Source organism: Eurytemora carolleeae, unplaced genomic scaffold (genome assembly GCF_000591075.1).
Source record: "Eurytemora carolleeae unplaced genomic scaffold, Eaff_2.0 scaffold498, whole genome shotgun sequence".
Taxonomy (NCBI): Eukaryota; Metazoa; Arthropoda; class Copepoda; order Calanoida; family Temoridae; genus Eurytemora; species Eurytemora carolleeae.
This window is the reverse complement of record NW_019396396.1, coordinates 207777-234494: the sequence shown is the minus strand read 5'-3', so window position 1 is coordinate 234494 and position 26718 is coordinate 207777. Positions and strand designations below refer to the sequence as shown.

The 26718-nt window shown below is 32.5% G+C and overlaps 2 protein-coding genes across 2 annotated transcripts; both read right to left on the bottom strand.

Annotated features, from left to right (window-relative positions):
- Nucleotides 1-6: 6 nt before the first annotated feature.
- LOC111702400 (uncharacterized) lies at nucleotides 7-10942 on the bottom strand (the record flags this gene model as incomplete). Its single annotated transcript, XM_023474070.1, has 6 exons — nucleotides 10870-10942; nucleotides 9943-10022; nucleotides 5273-5320; nucleotides 4631-4875; nucleotides 503-567; nucleotides 7-28 (listed from the first exon to the last, which is right to left on the bottom strand). Coding segments are annotated over exons 1-6 (532 nt in total), but the record flags the coding sequence as incomplete, so codon positions are not given.
- Nucleotides 10943-12507: 1565 nt separating this feature from the next.
- Nucleotides 12508-26377, bottom strand: LOC111702386 (uncharacterized). The gene is made up of 6 exons (XM_023474052.1): nucleotides 26270-26377; nucleotides 24660-24801; nucleotides 24188-24257; nucleotides 13374-13427; nucleotides 12943-13029; nucleotides 12508-12683 (listed from the first exon to the last, which is right to left on the bottom strand). The coding sequence occupies exons 1-6, from the start codon at nucleotides 26275-26277 to the stop codon at nucleotides 12508-12510; spliced, it is 537 nt and encodes a 178-aa protein (XP_023329820.1). The 5' UTR covers nucleotides 26278-26377.
- Nucleotides 26378-26718: the final 341 nt, after the last annotated feature.

Sequence of the window (26718 nt, the reverse complement as noted above, 5' to 3'; positions counted from 1 at the left end):
CGATGCTTGAGCTGGAGGTCAGCCCGGACTAAAAAAAAATAATTAATCATTTTCTTCATTAAAAATAATAAATCAAAAAACCAGTTCTCTTAGCATTTAATCCAGTAGAGGTATAAGGGTTTTTTTTTAGTTTAATTTAGTCCCAAGGGGGGGAGGTAACAAGATTTATAAAACACTGAATTTCTAATAAAAACAATTACCATTTCATTCTCTTAGTTTTGAGAATTCCTAAATGGTGTCTAAACTTTAAGTGGTTTATTTTTTTATACTTTAAAGGAATTGAGTCTTTGTCACAAACTCAAATTTTCTAATCCCTATATTTTTTCATTCTGGTGGTCCTTTGATGTTTCAAACTTTGATAATTTGATGTACCAGAATTTAGAGTTTGAAATACGTAAGATCTACGACATTTGGATGCAAATATATATGGATTAGAAAATAAGAATTTGTGGCTAAGACTCAACTCCTTTACAATATTTCTCTTATTTTCGCATTAATTTACCGTGGTTGAGTTCGAAGACAATCCAAGCTTTGATAGTGCAGCTTCTAAATTTTGTCCAGATACCCCTGTAATCAATCAATCAATCAATCAATCAATCAATCAATCAATTAATCAATCAACCAACTTATAGAATATTTCTACCCTAACATGTAGTATTAACACAAGCTTATAGAATAAAACTATGAAAACAATCTTAGATTTTTGTTGAATAACTTAGAAGTCATAAATCATTAAATGCAGAAGACAATGAATTTTCTCCTTCCATTATCATCATAACCGAATCCTGGTGTAATGAAAATATAAGTAATGCTCTGCTAAAGTTATCTGGTTACTATTTAGTACCAGAACTAAGGTTAGACAGGTGTGACAACCACCGAGGTATAGGAGGTGGTATTTTGGTCTATGTAAAGGACAATTTACATATTTTAGCAAACGACAATAAATCAGATTTTAACCAATATTGTAATTTTACCGTTGTGAATAACTTAAAGCAAAAGGTGACTATCTATGTTATTTACCGATCACCTAACTCTACAAACACTAATAATGATACTCTATGTGAACTATTGAGTGATGCTTCAAATAATAAATGTATTTTCATGGGTGACTTTAACCACCCTAAGATTAACTGGGAGACTGGAACTAGTGAAAATAGGAAATGCTCAGAGAGAACAATTGCCTTATTTCCAACAATTATTCTCAGGTAGTGGATTTTCCTACACAGATTAGGGGTAACATATTGGACTTAGTAATGAGCCGGATTTGATTCTTTATACAAAACCTGTAGGAAGACTTGGTAAAAGTGATCATGAAATTATTGAAATTGGACTAAACATTAACCAGAACAAGGATGATACTGAGAGATTCTTTTGTGACTGGAAAAATGCTGATGTATCTGAAATAAACAAGTACATAGAAAGACAAGATTGGAAAAACAATTTATCGCAGTTGTCAACTGAAGAGGCATGGTTAAAACTAAAAATTGAGTTACTTGAAGCTTTTCACAATTTTGTTCCAAGGAAGATAAGCAAGAAAGGCAACAGACCTGACTGGATGGATACGAATACCCTGAGAATGATCAGAAAAAAGAGAAGATTATGGAGTAGATATAAAAGCACAAGATCTCCAGAGGACCTGACTGAATACAATAAAATGGAAAAACTAACTAAGAAAACCATCAGAAAAGCTAAACGCAGATATGAGGTTAAACTGTCTAAGAAAACAGACTTTCGGAATGCTCAGTTTAGAAACTATATTAAAGGTAAAACTGTTTCTACAAATCCTATTGGACCACTGCTTGACATATCTGGTAAAGTTATTACAGATAACAAGGTAATGGCTGATCAGCTGAACACTTATTTCTCAAGTGTTTTTACGAGGGAAGATCAGTCAAATGTACCAGTACTCCAAGCTAAAGTAAGTGTACCAGACCTAGATAACATCATTTTCTCTGTCACTGACATTGAAGACAAGATATCTGAACTAAAAGATAATTCAGCTCCTGGACCAGACCAAATATCAGGAAAACTGCTTAAATCTTTGAAAACCACTATCTCCAAACCTCTCCAGTTAATTTTCAATAAATCTCTGTCGGAAAAAACAGCTCCAAGTGAATGGAAGGATGCTATTGTAATTCCTATCTTCAAGAAAGGGACAAAAGGGAGTCCTAGTAACTACAGGCCAGTGTCCCTCACATCAATAGTCTGTAAAATCATGGAGAAATTATTAAAGGAGAAAATTGTCAAACATCTGTCTACTTACAATCTAATAAACCCCAGCCAGCATGGATTTACTAAACATGAGTCTTGTTCCACAAACTTATTGGAGTTCTTTGAATTTGTAACTTATCAGGTAGACAGAGGAAACCCTGTAGATGTGGTCTACTTGGACTTTGCAAAAGCCTTCGATAAAGTGCCCAAATTAAGGTTGCTAGAGAAGATAAAATCAATGTCAATAACAGGAAACATTCTTGGTTGGATAGGAAACTGGCTTACAGATCGAAGACAGAGAGTAAAGGTTGGGAACAGTCTCTCGGAGTGGTTGCCAGTGGAGTCTGGAGTCCCACAAGGTAGCGTATTTGGCCCAGAAGCTTTTAGAATCTACATAAATGACCTGGATGATGCAGTCAAGACCTTGGATTGTATTAATAAGTTTGCTGATGATTCTAAAGGGGCCAAGATAATTAAGTCAGCTCAGGATCAAATTCTAACCTCTATGACTGGTCAGTCAAGTGGGGGATGAAATTCAATGTGAGTAAATGCAAAATTATTCACATGGGAAAAAATAATCCACGCTATGAATACCACATTGGAGGGGAAAAACTCCAATCAGATACAAAGGAAAAGGACATTGGTGTGCTAATTAATGATAACTTAAAACCGAGTATGCAGTGTCAGAAAGCAGCAAACACAGCTATGGCTGTTCTGAACCAGATCCTGAGGGCTTTCACCTACAGAGATAGAACTACATATATAAATCTGTACAAGACATATGTAAGACTCATCTTGAGTTCTCCTCTCCAGTCTGGAATCCATGGTTAACTTCAGATGTTGAAAGGTTAGAAAATGTCCAGAAAAAAGCTCTAAAACAGGTTTATGGATTACAAGAAACCGATTATCTAACAAGGGTAAAAGAACTTGGTCTGACTACACTGGAGGAGAGAAGAACATACACCGATCTTGTACAAACATACAAAATCATACATTGAATAGATGATGTGGACAGAAAGATTTGGTTTGAGCTGTATGGTGACACTGAAAGGAGAGTAACCAGAACAAGTGAACAGTCCCTTTGTATAGTAGCTTCCAGACCCAATTTGGATATAAGAAGACACTTCTTCTCTAATAGAATAGTTCAGCAGTGGAATGCACTACCTGATAGCATCAAAAATGCAAGAAATGTCAAACAGTTCAAAAAAATGTATTTGAGCCAAGTGCCCCTACCCAGATGAAGTAATCTGTCAAACCTCTGCTCTCGGAAATGGTATGGGTCACCAGTAAAGCTGACACTTCTTCCTTGGATCAAAATGGTCCCTTAAAAGTTCCTCTTCAAGTAAACAAGTAAGTATTCAAACTTAAATATCCATTTCTATGGAGAACAGCCGGAATAATTTAGGGTGTCCTGGAAAAAAAGTTAATGCTGTATGTTTTCATATTCTACAATGTATCCTAATCCTTCCTATGTAAAAAAAATCAAATTCAGACCAGTATTTCAATTTTATGTATTTGAAAAAATTACATTTAAATTGGAGTTATTGGTTCTTTAAGTTAGTTGAGTATACTAAATATTGGCGTTACGATTCTACAAGGGAGTTAATTATACTAAATATTGGAGTTATTGGTTCCACAAAGGGGTTGATTTAACTAAATATTGGAGTTATTTTGTATTTATTATATATTGGATTTTTTTGTATTTACGTGCTCAATGAACGGGATAAAATAACGAGCATATTGAAAATCAATTTTCGGTATTCTGGAACACCCTACTGAATATTATTACCCCCCTAAACTCTATTCTGGAACACCCTACTGAATATTATTACCCCCCTGAACTCTTTTCTGGAACACCCTACTGAATATTATTACCCCCCTGAACTCTATTCTGGGACATCTTACTGAATAATATTACCCCCCTGAACTCTATTCTGAGACACCCTACTAAATATAATTACCCCCTGAACTCTATTCTGGGACACCCTACTGAATATTATTACCCCCTGAACTATATTCTGGAACACCCTACTGAATATTATTACCCCCCTGAACTCTATTTCTGGAACACCTTACTGTATATTATTACCCCCCTGAACTTTATTCTGGAACACCTTACTGAATATTATTACCTCCCTGAACTCTATTCTGGAACACTCTACTGAATATTATTACCCCCCTGAACTCTATTCTGGGACACCTTACAGAATAATATTACCCCCCTGAACTCTATTCTGTGACACTCTGCTGAATAGTATTACCACCTGAACGCTATTCTGGAACACCCTACTGATTATTATTACCCCCCTGAACTCTATTCTGGGACACTCTGCTGAAAAGTATTACCCCCTGAACGCTATTCTGGAACACACTGCTGATTATTATTACCTCCTAAACTCTATCATAAAATATAGAAGACCTGTATCGGTGCTGTGTCTAGTAACTGTGTCTAGAGCATCATAAAATATATCCTGGACAGATGCTGAAGATGAACTAGAGGTCTGGTGCTCGAACCCTATACCAGAATTGGAACTAGAGGTCTGATGCTCAAATCCTAGACCAGAATTGGAACTAGAGGTCTGGTGCTCGAATCCTATTTCAGAATTCCTCATGACAGCACAGCTACTAGATCTTCGAGATAAGTCCTCTCCTCCACCAGAGAATCTTAAATTCAAATAAAATAAGTACCAAGAAATGTATGTACCCTCAGCTGGTAGATAGGTAGATAGGGTCTCATTTATACAAGAAAAAGACCTACTTAATATCTGTAATATGGTGTATTTCACAAATTGGTCACACATAGTAAGTAAGTTTACAAAATACATGTATTTTATATCAAAAAGTATGACCAAAAGTAACGCAACACCGGGATGCATCTCTACTACATGGGCGTTAGATATTGTGATCTAGCCAGAATGGATTCCAGGCTGCAGGCCGCATGTTGACGCGCCGCGCCCTGTGGGTGTTCTGGGGGACCGGGTTCCATATCAGGTTACCTTTCAGATCTTGGTATTATTATTATTGTTATTATTATTATTACTCGACTACATGAATAAACTACCTGAATGAAGAAACTAGGTTCGCCAGATCATCAACTTTCTCTCTTTCACTGAAAAAAATACATCATAATAATAATGACTAGCTGGAGTGCACAGCGTTGCCCGGGTTTATATTATATTATATTCATAGGCTTAGTTAATTACGCGATTTACCCGTGCATGGTAATGATCATTTTTACTAACTTTTTTGATGTTACACCCCTGGAATTTCAAGATGGTTCCAAAAAGAAACAGCCCATGTTGAGCAAAGAGCTTTATTATATGAATAATTGCGGTCAACCTTCAATCCTCCAAAATCAGACTTGAGCTTGCGTCGAGAAAAGTTCCGTTTATCCAAATAATTAATGAGCAGAATTGAAGGGTGAGAGTCAAGCCTAACTGGTCCTAACTGTACCATTAGTATTTTAAGATGTTCAAAATAAACACTAATCGATAAGCACCGTTTAAAGGAACTTCATAGGTTCTTTCTAGTGACCTTCTATTTAATGAGGGACATTCCCGATTAACAACGATACACTTTCAACCTTTGGCTGATCAAGGATGGCCGACGTATTTCCTTATTTACGCTTGTAATTGCTGAACACTTTGTTTTCATATTTTAATGAATATAATATCCACTTTTAGAAGAGACAGATTATAAATATTCACATTCAAATTTTTGAAAATCGCGTATTCTCGATTTTCCAAGAAATGTTGTGACGTCATCAACGTTAAGTTCAGACAGTACGCTAGGTATAAAGGGTACTGTTATAAATCGGAGATGTTCCTCTTTAAATGACAGGTCACTTGAAATAACGCATACAGTCCCTTTAAGAGAAAAGTGCTGTTAAACCGTAGCATAAAATAACATCAAAAATAAAACGACGATTAGGGAGGATAACAATTTTCTTTCAGAAGAAAAAATATTATTCTAACTTTGTGAAACTGTCTTTGGTATCCCCTTAATTACGTTATTAGAGTTTTTTATTAAAACCTTTTTATTCTACCCTATTTAATGCTGTCTTTTGAACCAACCTTGCTTTGTTATTCTACTGTCGCCCCCGGAGGACCTGCTATATCATTATTTACATATAAATACACCATCCTCTTTTTATATTTCAAGACATATCTCTGCACCCAATTATTTGTTTTAACAACACCATAATATTTTGATCATTATAATTTTCCAATATTCTTTACAAATTATTTTTATAAATTTCTTGTTTCTGAGAAATAATTTAGTTTAAATTGAATGTTATCATGAAATATCAGCATTATAAGCTTTACATTAAAAAATTCTCAAAACTATTTTTCGGAGAAATATCAAATTAAAGTTTGTTTTTAGAAAATAACTTCAAACAATTTTCATCTTCTAATGCAGAATTTAAGTTTAATGATTGTTGAAATATACCAGAGACATTAAGTAGAAGATGAGTTAAATGATAAATACCAATCTATAAATTCCAGAATTTAACTTCAATAATTCATTTTAATTAAATTTTACAATATTTTAAATATTCATATGATATCAAATGGAAATATTCAAATATTTCTATATTTCTAGTACTTCATTTTCTTTCTGTTTGAACATCTTTCAATCATACTACTGCTAATTTAGAAAATAAAAAAAATAAACATTTTTTTTTGATTTCCTTGCAGTTTGTCACTTTACAAGAAAGAACTATTTTCAAAGAATCTGGCTTTTTTCTGAACCCCGTATTTAATTGAACTGTATACAGGGATATACACCCATGGCTGAAGTTTCTCTAGTTTGCCATTTTCTCTCTCTCACTCTTTATCTCTAAGTATTTGATGAAGCACCGAGCCAGACCCAGTTGTTGCTTCTCTGAAAGCTAGATGTGCAAACTGATGATTTCTTTTTATTTACGCAAATCCGTAGTTCAATGTTAGATGGGGATGTTGTATAATGTGTTATGCATTATACTTAATACACAGTAAATATTAATCCATATTCCATTTATACTTGTTCCCCCTTTTTGCTTTGTTTGTTAACAGTACTGCACTGTTTACAATCCTATATATTCAATTCATAGTGTTCTTTAATGAAACTATCAAGATAAGGTATATATTGTAAATCTATATTTCTATTACTTTAGACTTTGGTAAAGAGTAGTTCATATCGGAGGGCCGAGTGCTGCTTGGTTTGGAAAGTTTCCAAATTGTTGCAAAAGCCTCTGTACCTTAGAGTGTTCACTCGTACACTCTATGGTACATGCTCACCTCCCCCCTCATCAAGAAAAAGGAGATCAAGAGCAATACAAGTAATACATGTTTTTATATCGTTAATAAATATTTACAGCGTAATATGTCTCTTAATCATTATCATAACCCCAAACCAAATGCACTGATAGTTTGGTAGGACTGACTAGTCTTTTTTGAATAACACCCTCTTGGTAGTTTATACTATAGGAAACCATTCATCTGGTACTTTTTCCTTTACTACAGAGTACAACAAGGAGCAGTGTTATCACCTTTATTATTTTGTGTTTATATAAACAAGCTAATATCTAAACTATGCAGATTTGATATTGGTTGTCAGCTCAGCGGTATATGGATATATGCAGATGACATTGTTTTACTTTCTCCCAGCCGCTCTGGGCTCCAAAATATGACAACAATATGTGAAACTTTTGCAAAAAATATAAGTTTAAAGTTCAGTACTAACCCAGTTAAAGAAAAACAGAAACTTAATGTATTTTAACAATGATATCATTTTACCTATTATTGGAGATGGACAACAACTTCTGTATGTCAGTGAAATTAAACATTTGGGAAACAGTTCATTTCTAAACTTCATTCTTTAGGATAAGAATTTTACTTAGCCGACCCACTAACCATAGTCAAACTTTACAATATTTATGCTTGTCATTTCTACGGATCCCAACTATGGGACTTTAACAGTAGCAATGTTTTAAAATTATATAATTCATGGGATGTTTCCATTCGAATTCTATTTGATTTCCCAGAAGTACTCATAGATACCTTATTGAGCCTATTTCTAGATGATTGCACATTAAAACTTTATTACCCAGCAGATTTGTTGCCTTTTCTGAAAGAATTAACAGTACAAATATTTCAAGCATTCATTTACTTTATAATTTGTTTAAAAATGATGAACGAACGAAAATTTAACGTTTTCAAAGTTACCAGATGATTAGAATTTGAAAATACCTCTCATTTATTAACTGCTAGATCAAACAATTTTTCTGTTGACGATTTAAATTATCATGAATTTAATGAGATAATTTGTTTTTTATGTACTGACTAACAAGTGATATTCAATATTTACTGTGTTCCTCTTTTAAATTACGTCTGTGTCTTAAATTATTGTACCATTTTATGTTTGCGAAATAAACTTTAATAATAATAATAATAATAAAATTTGGACTTTTTGGAGTTCTAAAGCCGGGACAAAAATAACTTTTTAGATAGAGTGATATTTAAAACTAAAAAAAAAAAAAATGAATTTCGGACAAAAATAGTTAATTTGCTTTCTTCTTGGTAAAATGAATTAGAATTATGAATTATCTATTTAATCAAAATGGATTACATGAACCGTGAATATAAAATATAATTAATCTGAGACGAAGAGAGTTTTCTTAATACCAAATGAGATGCTGGGATAAAATATTTACAAGGATAGATGATTTTTGCTTTAAAATTTACCCCTAGACGCTTATTTTTTCTCCGGTACAAAATAAATCAGCAATGACACTCTGAGCTTATTCCGAGACGTCAAGCTCTCATTATTTCCCACTCAATTTATTCTTTCTTGATTTATTAAATTCTCTTAAACAAGGATTATCATAAGAGAGGAGGTTACATGAAATCAATTACATTAAAAACACGCACACCACCACCACCAACAGAATAAAAAATGCAAATTTCCAGTTTCTATCAATTAAAGCCTGAAAGACCACAAAATCTTAAAATTGTAGCAGTTGATGTTTATAGATCTTACCAGCCAAGATGCTTAATTTTCTGGGTTAAAGATATTATGCTTAACAATAAGAACAGAGATCAGAACTTTTGAACGCTTGATCTCGACTATCCTTTGTGGGCACTTTTGAACTTAAGAATGATGCTTTAACCCTCATCAATTTAACCCCAATCATTTAAATTTATCTCTCCAGGGTTTGGCTACTTCGCGTTAGGGATATCGATGAAGTATTTAAATAATCCCTTGCATAAATGTGAAGATCAATGCTTAATCTTGAGATTCAGAAAATAATAGTTCTGACTTCAGACTCAAGAAAAGGGGGCTAGGGTTGAGAAAAGAGGGCTAGGGTTGAGAAGAGGGGGCTAGGGTTGAGAAGAGGGGGCTAGGGTTGTGGCCTGGGGTTGAGAAGAAGTGGCTAGGGTTTAGAAAAGGGGGCTAGGGTTGCAAAGAAGTGGCTAGGGTTGAGAGGAGGGGGCTAGGGTTGAGAGGAGGGGGCTCGGATTGAGAAGAAGGGGCTAGGGTTGAGAGGAGTGGCCTGGGGTTGCAAAGAAGTGGCTAGGGTTAAGAAGAGAGGACAATCAAAGAACATCTTTTCCTAAGCTAGCCCTTTTCCACTTCCTAAGCAAAAAAAACACCTCCACACCAATTTTTCTTTACAGTTTTTTTTTTTATTAAACTGCAATAAGAAGGCGATAATTGTGGACTGAATGTTGTCTATATTATCTCTTTTACCTGATTAACCACTTGTCCTGGTCAGCTAGGGTCCTGCCAGCAAACCAGGCCTGAAGCTCCAACCAGATCACCTCTTTAATCTACAAATATATGAATATTAGACAAATATATACCTAATATATAAATAATTAGATAAATATATAAATATTTAAATTTCGGTGATGGTAATGGACTAAACCTCTATAGAGTAAAAAAAATAGATGTTAGTTCCACATTTATTGAAAATATATTTCAGTCTGGGTTGACCCTCGTCACTCGTCAGTTCTAACGATATGATAACCATCAAAATTGATAAAAAAAAACTGTTAAAAACCACAAGAAAATAAACAAACAAAAATGATTATTAAAAAAATGGGCTGTCCAATGGACAAAAGGGAAACGAACTCATATCATGAGATAGAAAAAAATAATTTGCAAATATACGCTTTTTAAAGAATGTTTAAAGAAAAATATTATTCCTTGAGATTGTTTCTGTCATGAAGCTGTTAAGTTTATATGTATAGTGTATAAAAATTATTATTTTTATTCCTTGAGATTGTTTCAGTCAGGAAGATTAAAAACAAACTGTTTATATGTTTATAGATGGTGGGGGTCAATCTAGTTAACGAACTTTTACGTAAATCAGGGGGAGGGAGGGGGGGGGCGGCTTGTTTATGGAGGGGTATTTAAACCTTTAAAGAATTGGACGTAAACAATACTCTTTTTTTAAAAGAAATACTGAATTACAGTTTACAATTAAATAAAAAATATTATTTTCTGTTCATAAGCAATAAATGGATTTTTGATTAAACGTAAAAGAATAGCAACCTATTAAAGAATGCATAAAGAAATAAAAAAGGACATGTACAATTAAAAATTTAAATATTTTTTTTTAGAAATATTAAACAAATAAATGAAGAAAACAAATAACTAAATGAATCAAATTACTTCATTCTGCCAAAGTGTTTCTTCTTTAGAAGGTTGCCGGTCAAACCCTTCAGGATGCTCGTAACTAAACATTGCCAGATATTTTAGAATTTTATAAAAATACCGATGAGTTCAATTATGTTCTACCTACAGGGTGTCCCAATTTCTACATATTGAAATCTGTAAAAATTTGCAATATCTCCGACAATTTGAAAATCTCAAGACCAGGCGTTTTCTATATTAGATGTGTAAACTGGAATACTGCAATTATTGTGTTGATGAAAAAATGCTGCAGGGATCGAAGACGATATTAAAGTCGTCACTTAATTCCCATGTTTATTGGGACACCCTGTAGATTATCGAGTGGTTTGTCAAGTTGCCAGGCACGTTCCCTTTAATTTTATGTTTGAGTAACAATGGGAAAGATATCTTTACTTTTCTATCTAAAAAAGTGTTAAATTCTGTTAATTTTTACACTGGTCTCGCATCATAAATCCACACATAAATTCTAAAATTGCAGAGAAATTAACACAATTGAAAAATATCAATCTTAGCTGGAAAAACAATGATTTATCATTCATCCATGATAAAATAGGTTTAAAGGAAACATTTGTGAATCATTACCAACTCTAAAATAATAATTATTTTCTCATAAAAAACGTGTTTTTTCGTGTATTTCGTTTTTTTACGGAAAAAGCTAAATTCTTTACAAAGTGAAGTACGTAGTAAAAAACTAAAAGATCAAAGAGCAAAATGGTTTTGCAATTCACTCTTTAAAGAAATACAGGGGTATAATTTTTTATTCAAAATCATATTTTTCACAAAAAAATCCATTAAATAATAAGAAAAATAATTTTTAAAAAATATATGCCTCTGGAGAATAACTCTTAATAAAAGAAGTTTTCAGATCAAATAATTTGAAAGGAAAGATTTCTTTTATATAAATTTTAAAAATTTTAAAACTTTCTTTTAAAAAACATTACGGTGCATTCTTTTATGCTTAAAAGGGTAGACGCATATAATGTAATATTTAAGCCCAGTAACTTTTGAATGAGAATGAGATCAGTCAAATGGATTAAACTAATAAAACCTCGGATAACAATTACAAATCTAAACAACACAAAAAATTTCAAATCAAATCAAATTAAATTATATATTTAGCCATAAAACAAAATACATGTATAGATGGATATTTATAATTAACATTAACATTAGTAGAAATTCCAGTTTATGGCAGGGAGACGGAACTAGCCGAAACTGTGTTTAGCTTCACATTTTATTAAAAAAGAATTATACTAAACATAATGTTTCACGCCTCATGACGATCCTCAGTAGTCAAAATTACTTGAACAACAAATATATATATGTGTGTATGTATACTGGATATAATGGAATATTCTGCAGTCGAGAACAGACCTCACTGAAGATTGGTCCATGTAAATTGGTCCATGAAACATTTTGCATGAGGATGTTTATTAGTTTTTTAAATAATAAATTGCTTATATATATAAATAAAAAGTAGTAATCTTTGTGCATCACTTACAGTTCACACAGTGACATTCTTCCAGACTGTTATGAAAGGTGCTTAATTTTAAAGTCAAATGTCGACCTTATAGTCTGGCGAAGCCTTGGACTTTGAATCTGACCTTACTGACTCACCTAATCGATTTTAAACTGTAAATACCTGTAAAATGTTTGTCTATCTTGTCCGTCACAAACCGATCGTTTCCTGGGGGTCTGTGTCCCACTACTAGCGAGGGACTGTGAGTGCGCTATAACAGGGACAGGACGGGAGCTTAGGGACATAAACCTAGAGGTCGTCTTTACACGGTATCCTGAAATATAAATCTTAATTACCCGCGCAGTGTCAATTCTAGGCCTCATTTAGATTACACCGAAGAATGGAAAAGATATTTTTTTTTCAAAAAAGTCAAAAGAAGTATTAAATTAATTCATGTAAAATTTAATCATTAATAAATATGAAAAAATGATTTAGCAAAATTAATTATACTAATAATTGACCAAATCTAGTTTTCATCCAGTAAGCCGTTAACAAAAGCGCAAAGGAAACAGGCCACGCAAATATAGTATTACCTAGAGGAAGGCTGTCAGCATGCCTGAGTGCCGGGTAGAGACTGGACCCTGAAGGTCCAAGGGACATCGTACTAGATCTGGTTCGGCCTAAACACAGTGCCTTAGAAAATAAATTTTTTTCAACATGCAACCCAACTTTTTCCCGCATTTTTTAAAAATTTATTTCCCCCCTATAATTAATTTTAATTTTTTAAATTCTTAAGTTCAGTTAAATTATAAATGAGGGGTGGGGGGTCAACTCTGAGGTCAGAAGTTTTGAGTTGTGAATCTCAGGATCAAGAATTGATCTTCATCTTGTGCAGATCTATGGATTTATCAATTCTTAGATATCACGTGGTGATCCTACCCTGCAGGGATATCTGTCAAATTTAAAAGTTGTCACAGTGAATATCGAGATTTGAGTTTTGATCTCTTGAAAAGTGTCAACTCACCTAGTTCATCTTCTTCCTCCCTTTCTTCCTCTCTTCTACCACGAACACCACCATCTAGAGGAGGAAGATTAAAGGGATGCTGAACGAAATTGTAACTATTCTTCCATTTAAGATATTACATATTGAGGATTCACAATCACACCATTAACAATAAAACTTTCTTTGCGTGACAATTAGGAAGTTTTTTCTCTTTAAAGGTAAAAAAATGTTAGCTCTGCTGAAAAAAAGAATCTACAAGCCACTTGAATAAGTTTTAAAGGTATTTAGTAAATCACACATTTTTAAAACCACTTAAAATTACTTAATCAATTTGCACAAAATTAATTGTATTTTCGAATTAAAGGGGATGTACTTCTACTTTAAACTTTAAAACTTAACAGCTTAATCAAATTCAGAAAAATAAAATTCTGAGGAATCCTATATAAGATAATGCTTTGATTTAAAAAAATCAAAGTTTCTCAAGAATATCCATGAATCTATGGTTGACTGTATTAAGAAAATTTATCTTAAATAATTTTGTTTTAATTTTATTTTTATCAAGAAACATGCAAAAACAACAGTGAACAGATTTATATAACAACAAATAAAACGGAAAAGTGTCTCATGAAATTGATCATGACATGTCATTGTAATAAGATACAGGTTGGCGTTCATTCGTTAACCTAACTTGATTTCAAAAAGGTGTTTTGCCTATTTGTGACTTTGTTCATGTTTTAATTTATTAAATAGAACCATAACTCTCTAAGCATCTAATTATCATTATGCAATTAAAAAAAACTTAAAATCAAATGACATTATGAAAGCTTTTTGTTCGATCAAAATTTTTTTGTTTAGTCACCAAAATATTTTTTTTTACCATTTTCTTAAACCCACAAAAAATAAATAATTAAACATTCTTCCTTTTGAAAATGTAAGATACGCCTAAGATCACTAGTCAGAGCGCTCAAATAAACCTTATTTCAAAAATGTCTTAACGCCTGTAGGTTTAAAAGCTTGAAGATCTATCCTTGGTGATCAATAACATATACTGTGTTTTTGATTTCCTGCTTAATTTCTACTAAAATTCTTTTTTTAGTAAATAACTAAATTTAGTGCTGATTTAAAAAATTCTCTAACTTAATTCCACCTTCATTTAAACTAGGAATAGAATGAACAGTGACTCTCCGCCCTGTTCTAGTCATTCGCTTATATCTTGTGGACATCTTGATTTTCAAATTTACGTTGAATGGATTCTTTCCTGTGGATTTGTTAGAACTAAGCAAACTTACAGTTAAAACAAGCTTAATTTATCAACACCACAGAGATAAGAAAAACAAGACGCTCTTCTTTATAATTAAGAAAGTGGAAAAATAATTACTTAAAATTTTTCATTTTTTTTAAGGAAGATTAGGAAATTTTATAATTAAATCTTTATAGAGTTCATCAAATAAATTAAATAAACCCTAAAGATAATGTATTCAATGATATGGGCAGGAAAAAAACACATTGCTTTATAAAAAGCTTAATTTAAGGTATGCAACAATTTTTATTAGATCCCACTCGTCTGAAAACTTCTTATGCAGGTCCTTATTAAAACCCTGAAAGGTTTTGTTAATAGCTTTGATTAGCATGGTTACAAAGTTTGGTACTGCATATTTAAGCATGGCTACTCTAACATTATCAACTCCTGGAGCTCTATGCAGCTTCTTTTACTCTATAACGGCTTTAACCTCCATTTCAGGGGTTTGTTTACATACTTGGTCTTCATGTGATGTGCTTTCTACTTAATCTTTCATCCATTCTTGCCACCCTAGTAGCTGTTTTATATTCATCTCTTTCATTAGCTGTTCTCTGTGTGAGAATATTGCTGATTGCTATCCAGAAAAGATTTTTGCCAGATCTTCCAAAACTATCTATTCTATTCTTACTCTTTCTGTACCTAATTTCCCTTTTGCTACTAGCATTCCTTTCTTCTTTTGACTAATCTCCAGAACTGCTTGAAAGTCAAGGTTGGTCTTGAATGTAGTCTTCCTGAAAGGCAGCGTTGCCAGACCTTTTCCAAGATATGCATTCTGAGGGTTTTAGCTTCCAGTTTGAAGAACCTTAAAAGCTTTTCTTTGTTCTTCTCATCCTCACAAGTTCCAAAACTAGGAGGGTTTTCTTATGTTTCATTTGTTCAACCTGCCACTCTGCAACAATGAACTTATTTCGAAGTCTATGCATTGACTTACGCACAATCACAAAGGTCCTATTCTGTGGTTTTTGGTTGCATGCAATTTTTGGTGCTCCAGGAGAATTTTTGCTATTTCCTGGAGAAACTTACACTTTTCTCCAGTAGCCATGGAATTCCAATCTGCCAATACCACCAGAGCTTCAAAGCCTCCTCTGTAACTCGAGTTGGTCCGATAATTGGTTCTTCCTCCTGTTTTCCATCAGTGGTTGTACCAGATTTGATTTTGCAGAGTGGTCACTGCCACCTAGGATTTTTCCATAAGTTTCAATTGACATTTCTGACACTAGTGTATCCTCCAACTCATCTTCTAGGAACAAATCCAAAGCTGAAACAAAGTTGGCAGTCATTCTTGTAAATAAACCTTTTGTGAGGTAGGGATACATTGGTAATAGAGGTTCATACCATGAATGGTTAAGGCCTTGTTTTTATTATAGTTAGTATTCCTCCACCTTCCTTTTCTTTCCCAAGCCTCTCCTTAGAGTACCATGGGAATTTATGTTGAGGTTGTCATTTGACCCCTGTCTCTGATCTGTTTCACTTACGCCAATTACATGTATGTTCTCGCCATTCACGACCTCCATAATAATGTCTTGTTTAGTGTCTCTTATGAGGCCATTGCAATTCTATATTGCACAGTTAATGCTAGTTTGCATTGGTACTATTTTAGACATTTGCCTATTGTTCCGGTGTTGTTCTGTTGTTCTGTAGTTCCCATTACTGAGCTTACCATTGCTGGTTCCTTTTAGGAGTATATCTGATATTATAATGAAGTACCATGTGAATTCATCATTACTCCGTTATTGGGTAAATCAAATTTACTGATACTAGGCTTTTAGGGTGCTTTGCGCCCATCTCCTATATAATTGAGAACATTTTTTCTTTGTATAAATAGTAAAATAGTTTAAGGCAACTTTTTGAAAATTTTATCATCCATAAACCATACCCTGGGGTCCCATGAGGTCTAACAAAAAAATTTTGCCCACCTAATTCAGCCATTAGACATTTATTGGATACAAACAAACAAACAGACAGACAAGCAAAGTATATACATAGGTATAGCATGTTTGTTCTCCGTATCCAAGTCAAGCTAAAGTCATGCTATAATGATTATCTGAATTAAATTATCATTATGATTATTCCCCAAGTGTGACGCCCAGTGAAATATAAAATGATAATTCATGTAAAGCATTATAATTTTTAATCTTGCACAATCCACTGAAGAATAACTACAAATTGAACAATTAGCATTGTTCAAGTATTAAAACAAATAAATAAAAGTATTAAAACAAAATTGAAATAAAATGGCAGGCTTTATTGAAACCAGCCATCTTTCCACATTTAACTTGGTTTGATATCTTATCAAGCCCTGTCACAATTGAATGGCAGACCTATAGAATCCTCAATAGTTTGAACCACCATCAGTATCCCAGGATTCTCGAAGTATGCTACTGAAGTATTACTGCTTGAATCTGATGTGCCTGGAAACCATGACTCTTCATTGCAATTGTAAAATATGAATTGCTTTGCAAAGAAAAGTTTTTAAATAACCTTAAAGTAAAATGTGTCTTCATTAAATAAAACTTTTTAAATTTGTTAAATTTAATTAAATGAGACAGAGAATGTTTTACAATAATGATATAAAACATACAGTGGTTACATATTAATTAAGATGAAAATTTAGGCTGGGATCAAATTTTATGAACAGCGTGGTGGTACGGTTGAACTGCCTAGACGTGGTTCAACCACTTCTCTTAAGCTTGAATGGGCCCACAACAGAAATGGTTGAACTGGGTCTGGTAATATTGTTTTAATTCTTTATTAATTCTTACATAAAAAATTTATCTTTCTATCTTTAATATTTCTGCACTACGGCTGGTCGAAAAGACCTTGGAAGTAAAAAGCAAAGAAAAAAGAAAGGAAATGGATGATGTTCCAATGATCCTCAGTCCTCAGATGAAGATGGAATTATGAATCATCATAGTTCTCTTTGAAATAAAGTGCAGTTAATAGCAACTATAAAATTTCATTCCACATTCTTGCAATGTCATAAACAAGATTATTACCAAGGCTAACATTCGTGTTAAGACAGAGCATTTTGTCCTCTTGAAGTTAAAAAGTTTTTTAGTATTTGATATTCCATTGGAGAGAATTAAAAGCATTAATATATACATGAATGTAAGTATTCTGGTTTCCTATTGGTGTCAGTGAATTATCTGTATATTCAGTATTCTCCTTTAACACTTTTTGTTAGGCCAAATCAAAATTTCTTCCAAGTAGCATAACAAATTTCATATTTTTTTGCCCCTTTTCATTACTTGGTTACTGAGAATTAAAAAATGTAGCCCCTTTGAAAATCCAGTGAACTGGTTAATTTATTTCTTTAAGTTCATTTATTTTCATTATGCGTATTTATTTTTAATGGATTTATGTATTTTCATTGGATTTATTTATCTTGGTGGGTTTCTTTATTTTCATTGGTTTTTTATTTAATTTCATTGTGTTTTTAAATTTTTTTTTGGTTTATTTATTTTCATTTGGTTTATTCATTTTCATTGGGTTTATCTATTTTTGTTGGGTTTAATAATTTTCTTTGGTTTGATTTATTTTGATAAGGCTTACTTATTTTAATTAGGTTTTCTTTTATTTTCATTAGGTTTATTTATTTATTTAGATTTGATTATTTTAATAAGGTTTATTTATTTTCATTGAGTTTATTTTTTTGTTGGACTAAGAAATATCCTGCCTCCAGCTCTTTATTTATAAGAAGCTTTAGCTTCAGAGTAGATTGTCTCTTATAAGTAAACTCATTAAGAAGTTGAAAAAGTAACATAAGTTTTTAAAATTGAATTTATAAGAGGGGACAGTAATCCTGAACAAAATCAAGACTTTAGATGCCTCTAAAACAAGGTTGGTGGGATTTGAAAATATAGGTAAGTTTGTTGATGATCTGATGATGTAAACCTTTGATTTTTCAAGCCATGACCCACACCCTAACCCTTTGTACTCCAATAGTTTACTCTTCCAGGTTTCATGATATTTAATTCAGAAGTAACCTTATATAAACTTTGATTATGAATATCTTAGGACATAAATGAAAGTGTTAATATACTTTTTGAAACAAAATCTAATTTTCTTTCAATTTTTATGGGTAATAAAATGTTCTATCTGGCCTTGAAAATGGTTTCATAAGGAACTAGTATTATCATTTTTCTCAATGATTTTACTTAAATTTTTTAACTCTACCTTTCTTTTGAGGCATTTCAAAAGTCTTGATTTTGTTCAGGCGCACTGTGAGGGTGGATTTGGTGGCCTGGAATTATCCAAGATACCAAGGTGCAATAGTAAATGCAAATTTAAAAAAGACTAAGACTAAAAATGGTAGTTTTGTATTACTGTTTTCTCCTTCAGGGAGGAATACTTTAAATGATTTTGGAAGATTTAAGTAGAAACTGAAAAATTGGCCATTAAGTTTGAAGTTTTTTCCATTTAATTTTTTGGTCAAATTTTATTTTAAATTGGCTCTCTGAAATATATACCCCTAAAACTGTTCATCAAGAAATGAGTTCTTATTCCTTTATGTGTTTTCTCTTCATCTTTGATTCCATCTGCTAACCTCAGTGTAATTTTCTCAATACACAATTTTTCAATTATTTAAAAACATCAGCATTTTCTTAACAATGACAGTGTATCTATGAAAAAAAAATGTCAACTGATAAGAGGAAATGTATTTGATAAATAAAGGGAAGCTTAAAAAGAATACAGATCTCATTTTGTAACAATCAGAGCTGAGAACTTCAGTGTAGGATTCCAAAAATCTGGATTGCTTGATCTAAATGTACACAGTTTGCAATTTTGAATTTTACACCGTATCTGCTTGATCTCTTTATAAATGAATATCCGAAAGATTTATTCAGTGTGAAGATTTACAAAAAATTTAGATCAAGCATTGATCTCAATATCTACACTATGTATAAGAGTTCCCAACTCAGCACTGTTGGTAATTATATTTGAAGATTTTTGTAAAATATTTTTTTTTAAATTTAATTCCCTGCAATGAAAATAACATGAATTTAAAGCAATGAAGAACATCATTTTATCTCAGTTTTAAACCAGAAAACTAGACATCTAAGAAACACCGAATTAAAAATAAATATAGTACAGAGATGAGATATACTATGGTCAATTTGGATTTATTTGCTACACCCTAATATTATTTACTAGCACTCACTTTAGAGAAAGAAAATGATTGGATTTCTAGTGACAATTTAAAATAAATTGAACCCCATTATTTGTATAGCATTCCTAGATAGCTTAATAATTTATCTTTTATCAGTAGCTTATTTATTTTAAATCAAACAATTCTTGGCTTGTCTAGAAACGTAATTTAAAGAGACCCTCTATTTATAGAGGTGAATTTCCTAATTAAATGATACCATAAAAGTAAGTTTGTAATTAGGAAAACTGATTATTTTCTATTGTGGTGTCTTACATAAGTGGCTTGAGCATTTCTAATGCAGAAAACCATGTAAATTAAGACATTTAAACAATATAGCTTATATTCCATCTAAATTGATCAGATAAAGGTTTTAAGAGAATTGTTGTGAATCAGGTATTCCTCTCTTTAAAAGGAGGGTTTCTTTAATTTAAAACAACAATCTCTTAAAAATAAAATATGATTGAAGTGTGTGAAATTAAATATCCAAATTGACATATTGTTTAAATTTTTTAAAAAACAAATATGTACAAAATTTCAACAGTATATCATACAGTGTAGTGTACTGAGTAATAGTGAGGAGTACTGAGTATAGAATACAGTGAAGAGTACTGAGTATAGAATACGGTGAGGAGTACTGAGTATAGAATACAGTGAAGAGTACTGAGTATAGAATACAGTGAAGAGTACTGAGTATAGAATACAGTGAAGAGTACTGAGTATAGAATACAGTGAAGAGTACTGAGTATAGAATACAGTGAAGAGTACTGAGTATAGAATACAGTGAAGAGTACTGAGTATAGAATACAGTGAAGAGTACTGAGTATAGAATACAACTAAACTCTTCTCTTAATATCAACAGTTGTCTGAGGTTTCTCTCTGTATGGGGTAAACACTAGTTTTTACAGAGAAGAGCAAATAGATGAATAGAGAGAAAGAGAGATAATTTCAGAAAATGCCCCTCCTGTATGTATTTAACTTTTCTCATTGATTAAAGGGGCCTTATCTGTTCGTTTTTCCAATTTGAATAAGTTTTTAATTTTTAAAGTAGTTAAATTTCATAGTACACTTTTCTATACCCCGAAGCTCAGTCCATAGCGATTATTCCCATAGCAGTGGGGGAAGTTGTAGGGGGGGGGGATGAATTATGATGAATTAAACATGATGAATTATGCACGAACAACAAGAAGAAATAAGCTTTTTTTTACAGAACAGAAATCTAATTTATAAAATTATATTAAAATTAATTTTTTAAATGTTTAAAATATACCCCTGCTAGTTTTCCAATAATTTCAAGAGAAATGTTGAGTGGGATACTTCCAATTTATTTGAGACGGAGTTTCAGGTTGAATTTCAAATTACAGCTCAGAAAAATTTTATTGCTTTCAATGAAAAAACAAGAAGTATTATTTGAGTTTAATAATTTTAAAATTTTAATAGATATAATTGATAATATTATTTACACATCCAGACCATGTCACCAGCACTCCAGCCAATGGCAGTGCAGTATTATTGTAACATGCCTCTGTCTGTATCACGTGACCAGTATACTGCACTGTCATTGAGGGAGTTCTGGTCAAGTGATACTGACGTCTATCTTACAAATATACTTTTTGGTATAATTTTGACATAGTTTTATGTCAATTTCTTGAGACAGGAACATCAGATAGATGTCTTATAGGCATCGTTCAACGCCTGAGATTCTTAGGTTTCAGCCTATACCCCCTTTTATTTTTCCTTTACAGTCCTTTTAATTTGCATTGATTCTCCTCGAAGATTTAGTGCTAAGGGATAGTTCCTGTTATCATTCATTGTTTACTGAGCGGAATGCATTGTTTTTATAGAAAGTAAATAAACCTAGTATTTACATAGTATTGTCGTTGTTTACTCACATCCCAACTAGTTTCTGCTTAGTTTTCATTAATACATATATTCTTAATCTAAAAGAGAGAATAAGTAATTTTCCGGGGTTTTAATACTGCGTTAAGAATTTTAAAAAAAGTGGGTGGGGGGGGGGTTATTTTTGGTTCAAATTAGAGATATTAGTTTAAGAGGAATTTGGACCAGCCAGAGATAATTTGCGCCACAAACAAAGAAATATGATGAAATTGTAAAAAAAATTAAGCTAAAAATAAAGGTTTTATCAGTTTTCTAAAAATCATAAATTGACAACACAACCCCCCTTTAAAAATAATACAATTACACCAGATTGCTTAGCCGTTTCAACGTTTGCTATATAACACGTAAGCAAATATACAGACAGATCAGATGCTACCAGTATATTAACCTTATCTTTTTTATTCATAACATTGAAGCCTAATAAATAAGTATGTATGGAATGTTTTGGGGTATTTCATTATCTAAGTCAGGTTGTTTTGATTTCTCATTCAAATAACCTGATACACTAAGCTTGCTGTACCTAACAAACCTCCTTTTTTCAATTCATAGAATTCAACATTTGTGGAGGAAAGAACCAGGGGCGGAAATGTCAGGTATGTGTGTCTGTGCCAAATTTGCATGCAAAGAATATAATTTGATTAAATTTTACAAAAAACTACTCGTTATTCAAGCTTGATTATAATTGACGACATCGTTCTGGAATTTCCTTGGCTGTAGTCATGTTGTGTGTCTGTACCAAAAGAATGTGCGTGTGTAATAACGAACTCGTCTGCTCATGCCAGATTAGCGCCATTTCCCTTCCCATTATTCTTATTCCCTGGAAAGAACTAGTAAGGGACTGTGGTTGAAATTTCAAGTTACTCTCCAATTATAGAGCTAATATGTCACATGCACAACGATACCCTTAAAAACTTTGTCTAGTCAAGAATAATATAAAATATCCAGGTTTAAATCTTAAATGATTTTTTATTTTCAATTGTGGTTTCTAATACAAAAATGAATCGCCCATTTCATTGAATGGGAGATTATTATCACAATTAAACACATTTTTTTTCTCTACACCATTGGTCAAATAAAGATTTAAAAGGTACCACTGTGAATCTAGAATATCCATCTTAAAACTTACTCTTAAAAATACAATGACAGTCCCTTTAACAGACAAATATATCCCTCAGCTGTCCTAGATGTTGTCTGTTTGAAATCTTTAAATGGCGAAGCTTTTAAAAAATGTTTTTGTTTCATACAAATTTCTAGAATGTTTTGATATCGTCTGTTAATTCCCATACTTATTTGATCAAGTTTAAACGTGTTTTTAAAAATTTAAGCAGCAAACTTGGGAACCAAGCCTTAAAACTAAATTTTCGCTCTAAAAATCCACCTACTCAACTTAGAACTTATAAGCTAAAAATGTTCCCGTGGTTCTACCGAGTTCCCCTAACAAAAATTTGAGGCAAATTGGTCTATGAGTTCGTGAGTTATGATCATAAATCCAAACAAACAAATCGAGTTTACTACTTAAAATATAAAAGATGTGCTCATAGCAGCTTGAGGTCTTTATAAGCATTAAAACAATGAGAGACCGAAATTAAAGAATTTGAGACGCGACTTAAATTTGAGACGCGGCTCAAATATGGTTGTTTCCACTTAAAATTGTATTCAAAGTTTCAAGATTTAAGCTGACGCTCAATTGAAACCGGTTTTTGGCGGATTTAAGACGCAGCTCAAATTCATTAAATTCGGACTAAGATCTAATATGGTTACAATAAGATTACATATCTCTAAAAGTAATTTTTAAAGTCAACCATAAATCCTTAGATATTCCGTTGCTAAGTGAAAATGCTATTAACAAAGTTTAAGCAAAAACAGAGAGCTTTATGATGTCGTAAACAAATTCTGAAAGGAAACCGTAAAGTTTTTATACGAAATAAAACGAAATTCTTTAAATAAAATTGAAAAGTTTCAAGTGGTCTGAAAAGTGTTTGCAGGAAATGGAAAAGTTTAAAAAGGCAACGGCAAAGTTTTCAGAGGAAGTGGCTAACTTATCCAGGAAAATGCAAGCGTAATTAGTTGAACAGGACAGATTTAACAGGAAACTCAAAGTATTCACAAGAAACAGGAAAGGTTTTAAAGAAAATAGCATAGTTTAAGGAAAAAGGGGGAATAATTTTATGATTATGAATGGAATGGAAATGTTTTTGCACGAAACAGAAACATTTTTCAAGAAAACAACCAAGTTTTTACAAGAAGCAATTGCAAAAAACAGCAAAATTTATTTTAAAGTAAACAGGAAGCTTTTTGAAGAAACAGGAACAGGAAAATAGGAAAGTGTTCCCAGGAAAGAAGGAAAATTATTGCAGGAAACAGAAAAATTATCACAGTTAACATGAAAGTTTTTAGGAGGAAACAAGGAATTGTTCACATGAATCAGCAAAGTTTAAACAAGAAACAGGAATGTTTTTCAGGAAAAGCAAATTAAAAATGATTTCTTACTTTGCTCCTCTTCTCTCTCTTCTTCTCTAAGTATATCCCTGTAGCTGCTTCTTTTCTGTACACTGTCCTCCTTAACAAAGACAGCAATTTAGATTCTTTGAGTTAAAATCAAGAACCATAAAAAATGGGAGAAACCAAAAAGATGATACAAATAATAGTTTGGCTTCCTACGGTTTAAAAAAAACTGCTCTCTTAAAGCTTTGCCAACAGGTTTTTTTTTCAATGTTGGAAGTTATAGCTGGACCAATTCCTGTTTTTTAGTTTTTTTTAATTAACTTTAGATCAAGCTTTTTAAAACGTTTGTCAACCGCGTCAAAATTCGTAATCGTAAAATAAGGTTTTTGTAACCTGTTTTAACCGTTTTTAACCGTTTAATACAGTTTAATAGTGTTTTTACAGTTTTCTTTTTACCATTTTTACCCTTTTATACTGTTTGAACCATATTTTTACTGTTATTATTTCGGTTTTGTACCTTCAATTTTCTCGTCCTAGCCTTAGGGGACTCTTTAACCTCTCCTCCTCTACTCCTCCCACCATCCCTGCGTATCCAACCCCTCGTCACCTTCCTGTCCAGCTCTCTATTATTCTTCTTATCCGTGTTCCATTTACGATGCCTAGACACAATAATTGTCATTGAAAGGGACTGTACACGTAATTTCAAGTGGCCCTCAATGCTACCCAAGTAACAAAAGTGAGGAATTTCCCCAGATTCACCAACCGTGGGTACTTTCTTTAAGGAATTTCCAAGGAATTTCTCGAGAATCATTTCCTGTAACTGATTCCTCGGAAATTCTCGAGAAATTCCCTAGAATTGGTCCCCAAGATGAGAGATTTTTGTGGGATCACAGTTTTGAGACTCAGTTTCGAGAAATTCCTGAGAAATTTTCCGGGAATTTTTCCCCACGAAATTCCTCAGAATTTCTCCAGAAATATTCTCTGGAAATTCCTGAGAAATTCTTAGGACAAGAAATTCCTTTGATAGAGTTACGAGAATTTCCTCAGAATGGGTTACAAGAAATTCCTCGGTATGGGTTACAAGAAATTCCTCGGACCTGGTTCCTCCGAATGGGTTATGAGAAATTCCTGGGAAAAGCTGTCGACATTTTCACCGGATTTTCCTGTGAAAGATTCCTGAGAATTTTCGCGGATTCCCAGGAAAGATTCCCAGGAAAGATTCCTGGGAATTTCCGCGGATTTTCTGCAAAATTGTTACTTGGGTAAGAAGGCAATTCCTGAGTCCAAACAGTACCCCTATAAAAGCGTTGTCTGATCAGTATAAATAATATGTCAATATTCATAATTTTGTAAAATCATAATTTTCAACTGTGGATTCTCTACAAACGCGACATGCACATTTCTACTCCAGGAAAACATAAATGAATTTTCAGAATTAAAAACTGTTAAACCTAGATAATATCGTCAACAGTATTGATTAGATTTCAAAGGGCAATCGTTACATGGACATGAAAGTACGCTATAAGAAAGAAACGAAAGGAACTTTAAGACGAAATCAAGATCAATCCACTATTCAAAAATGGAAGCATGTCTGTTTCAAAAACGTAACCTTTTAGCCATTCATCAAAATCGTGAAAATTTATCATTTTGCTAAACCAGACTTTCTGATAAAAATCTGATTTACCTTTCCAAGATTAAAATACAATGGTATTTCCTAATTAATAAAAGTTTAACAAGTAATATTGGGAATCGGGCTTTTCTTGAACAGGACGCATTATATTTATATAGTTCCTTTTAATGTTGAGAACAGTGAGATAATTTTCCGTTTACCAAGGGGCATATATTTTTTTAACTTTGACACAGGGTGCCTGATTTTTGAAGCAATTGAATAGAAACCTTTGAGATTATAGAGATCGTTTTAATACTTTTCCCAAAATTGATAAAGCTAAAAATAAAATTGGGGGTATTTAAAAAATCATCATGTCCCCAGATGTAAAATATATTTTTCGATTGTTTTCATTAAATTTAGGAAAATAAATGAATTTTTGGGTAAAAGTACCAAATTTACAATACAGTGTTTTTTTTAATTTATAATTTCTAACTGCGATTAAAGGAACCCAGACTAACCTTGCCATAAAGGTCCTGGGAGGAGTTTTTCCCAGATCATCCCAAGGTGCATATTCTTCACCAGATACATCCTCATCCTCATCCTTCCTGGGATATCATAGGATATTATAAGTACTCATCCTTTCTGGGATATATTACATCCCCATCCTTCCTCGGATATAATACATACTCATCCTTCCTGGGATATAATACATACTCATCCTTCCTGGGATATAATGCATACTCATCCTTCCTGGGATATAAAACATACTTATCCTTCCTGGGATATAATACATTCTCATCCTTCCCGGGATATAGTACATAATCATCCTTCCTGGGATATAAAACATACTTATCCTTCCTGGGATATAATACATACTCATCCTTCCTGGGATATAATAAATATGCATCCTTCCTGGGATATATTACATCCTCATCCTTCCTGGGATATAATACATACTCATTCTTCC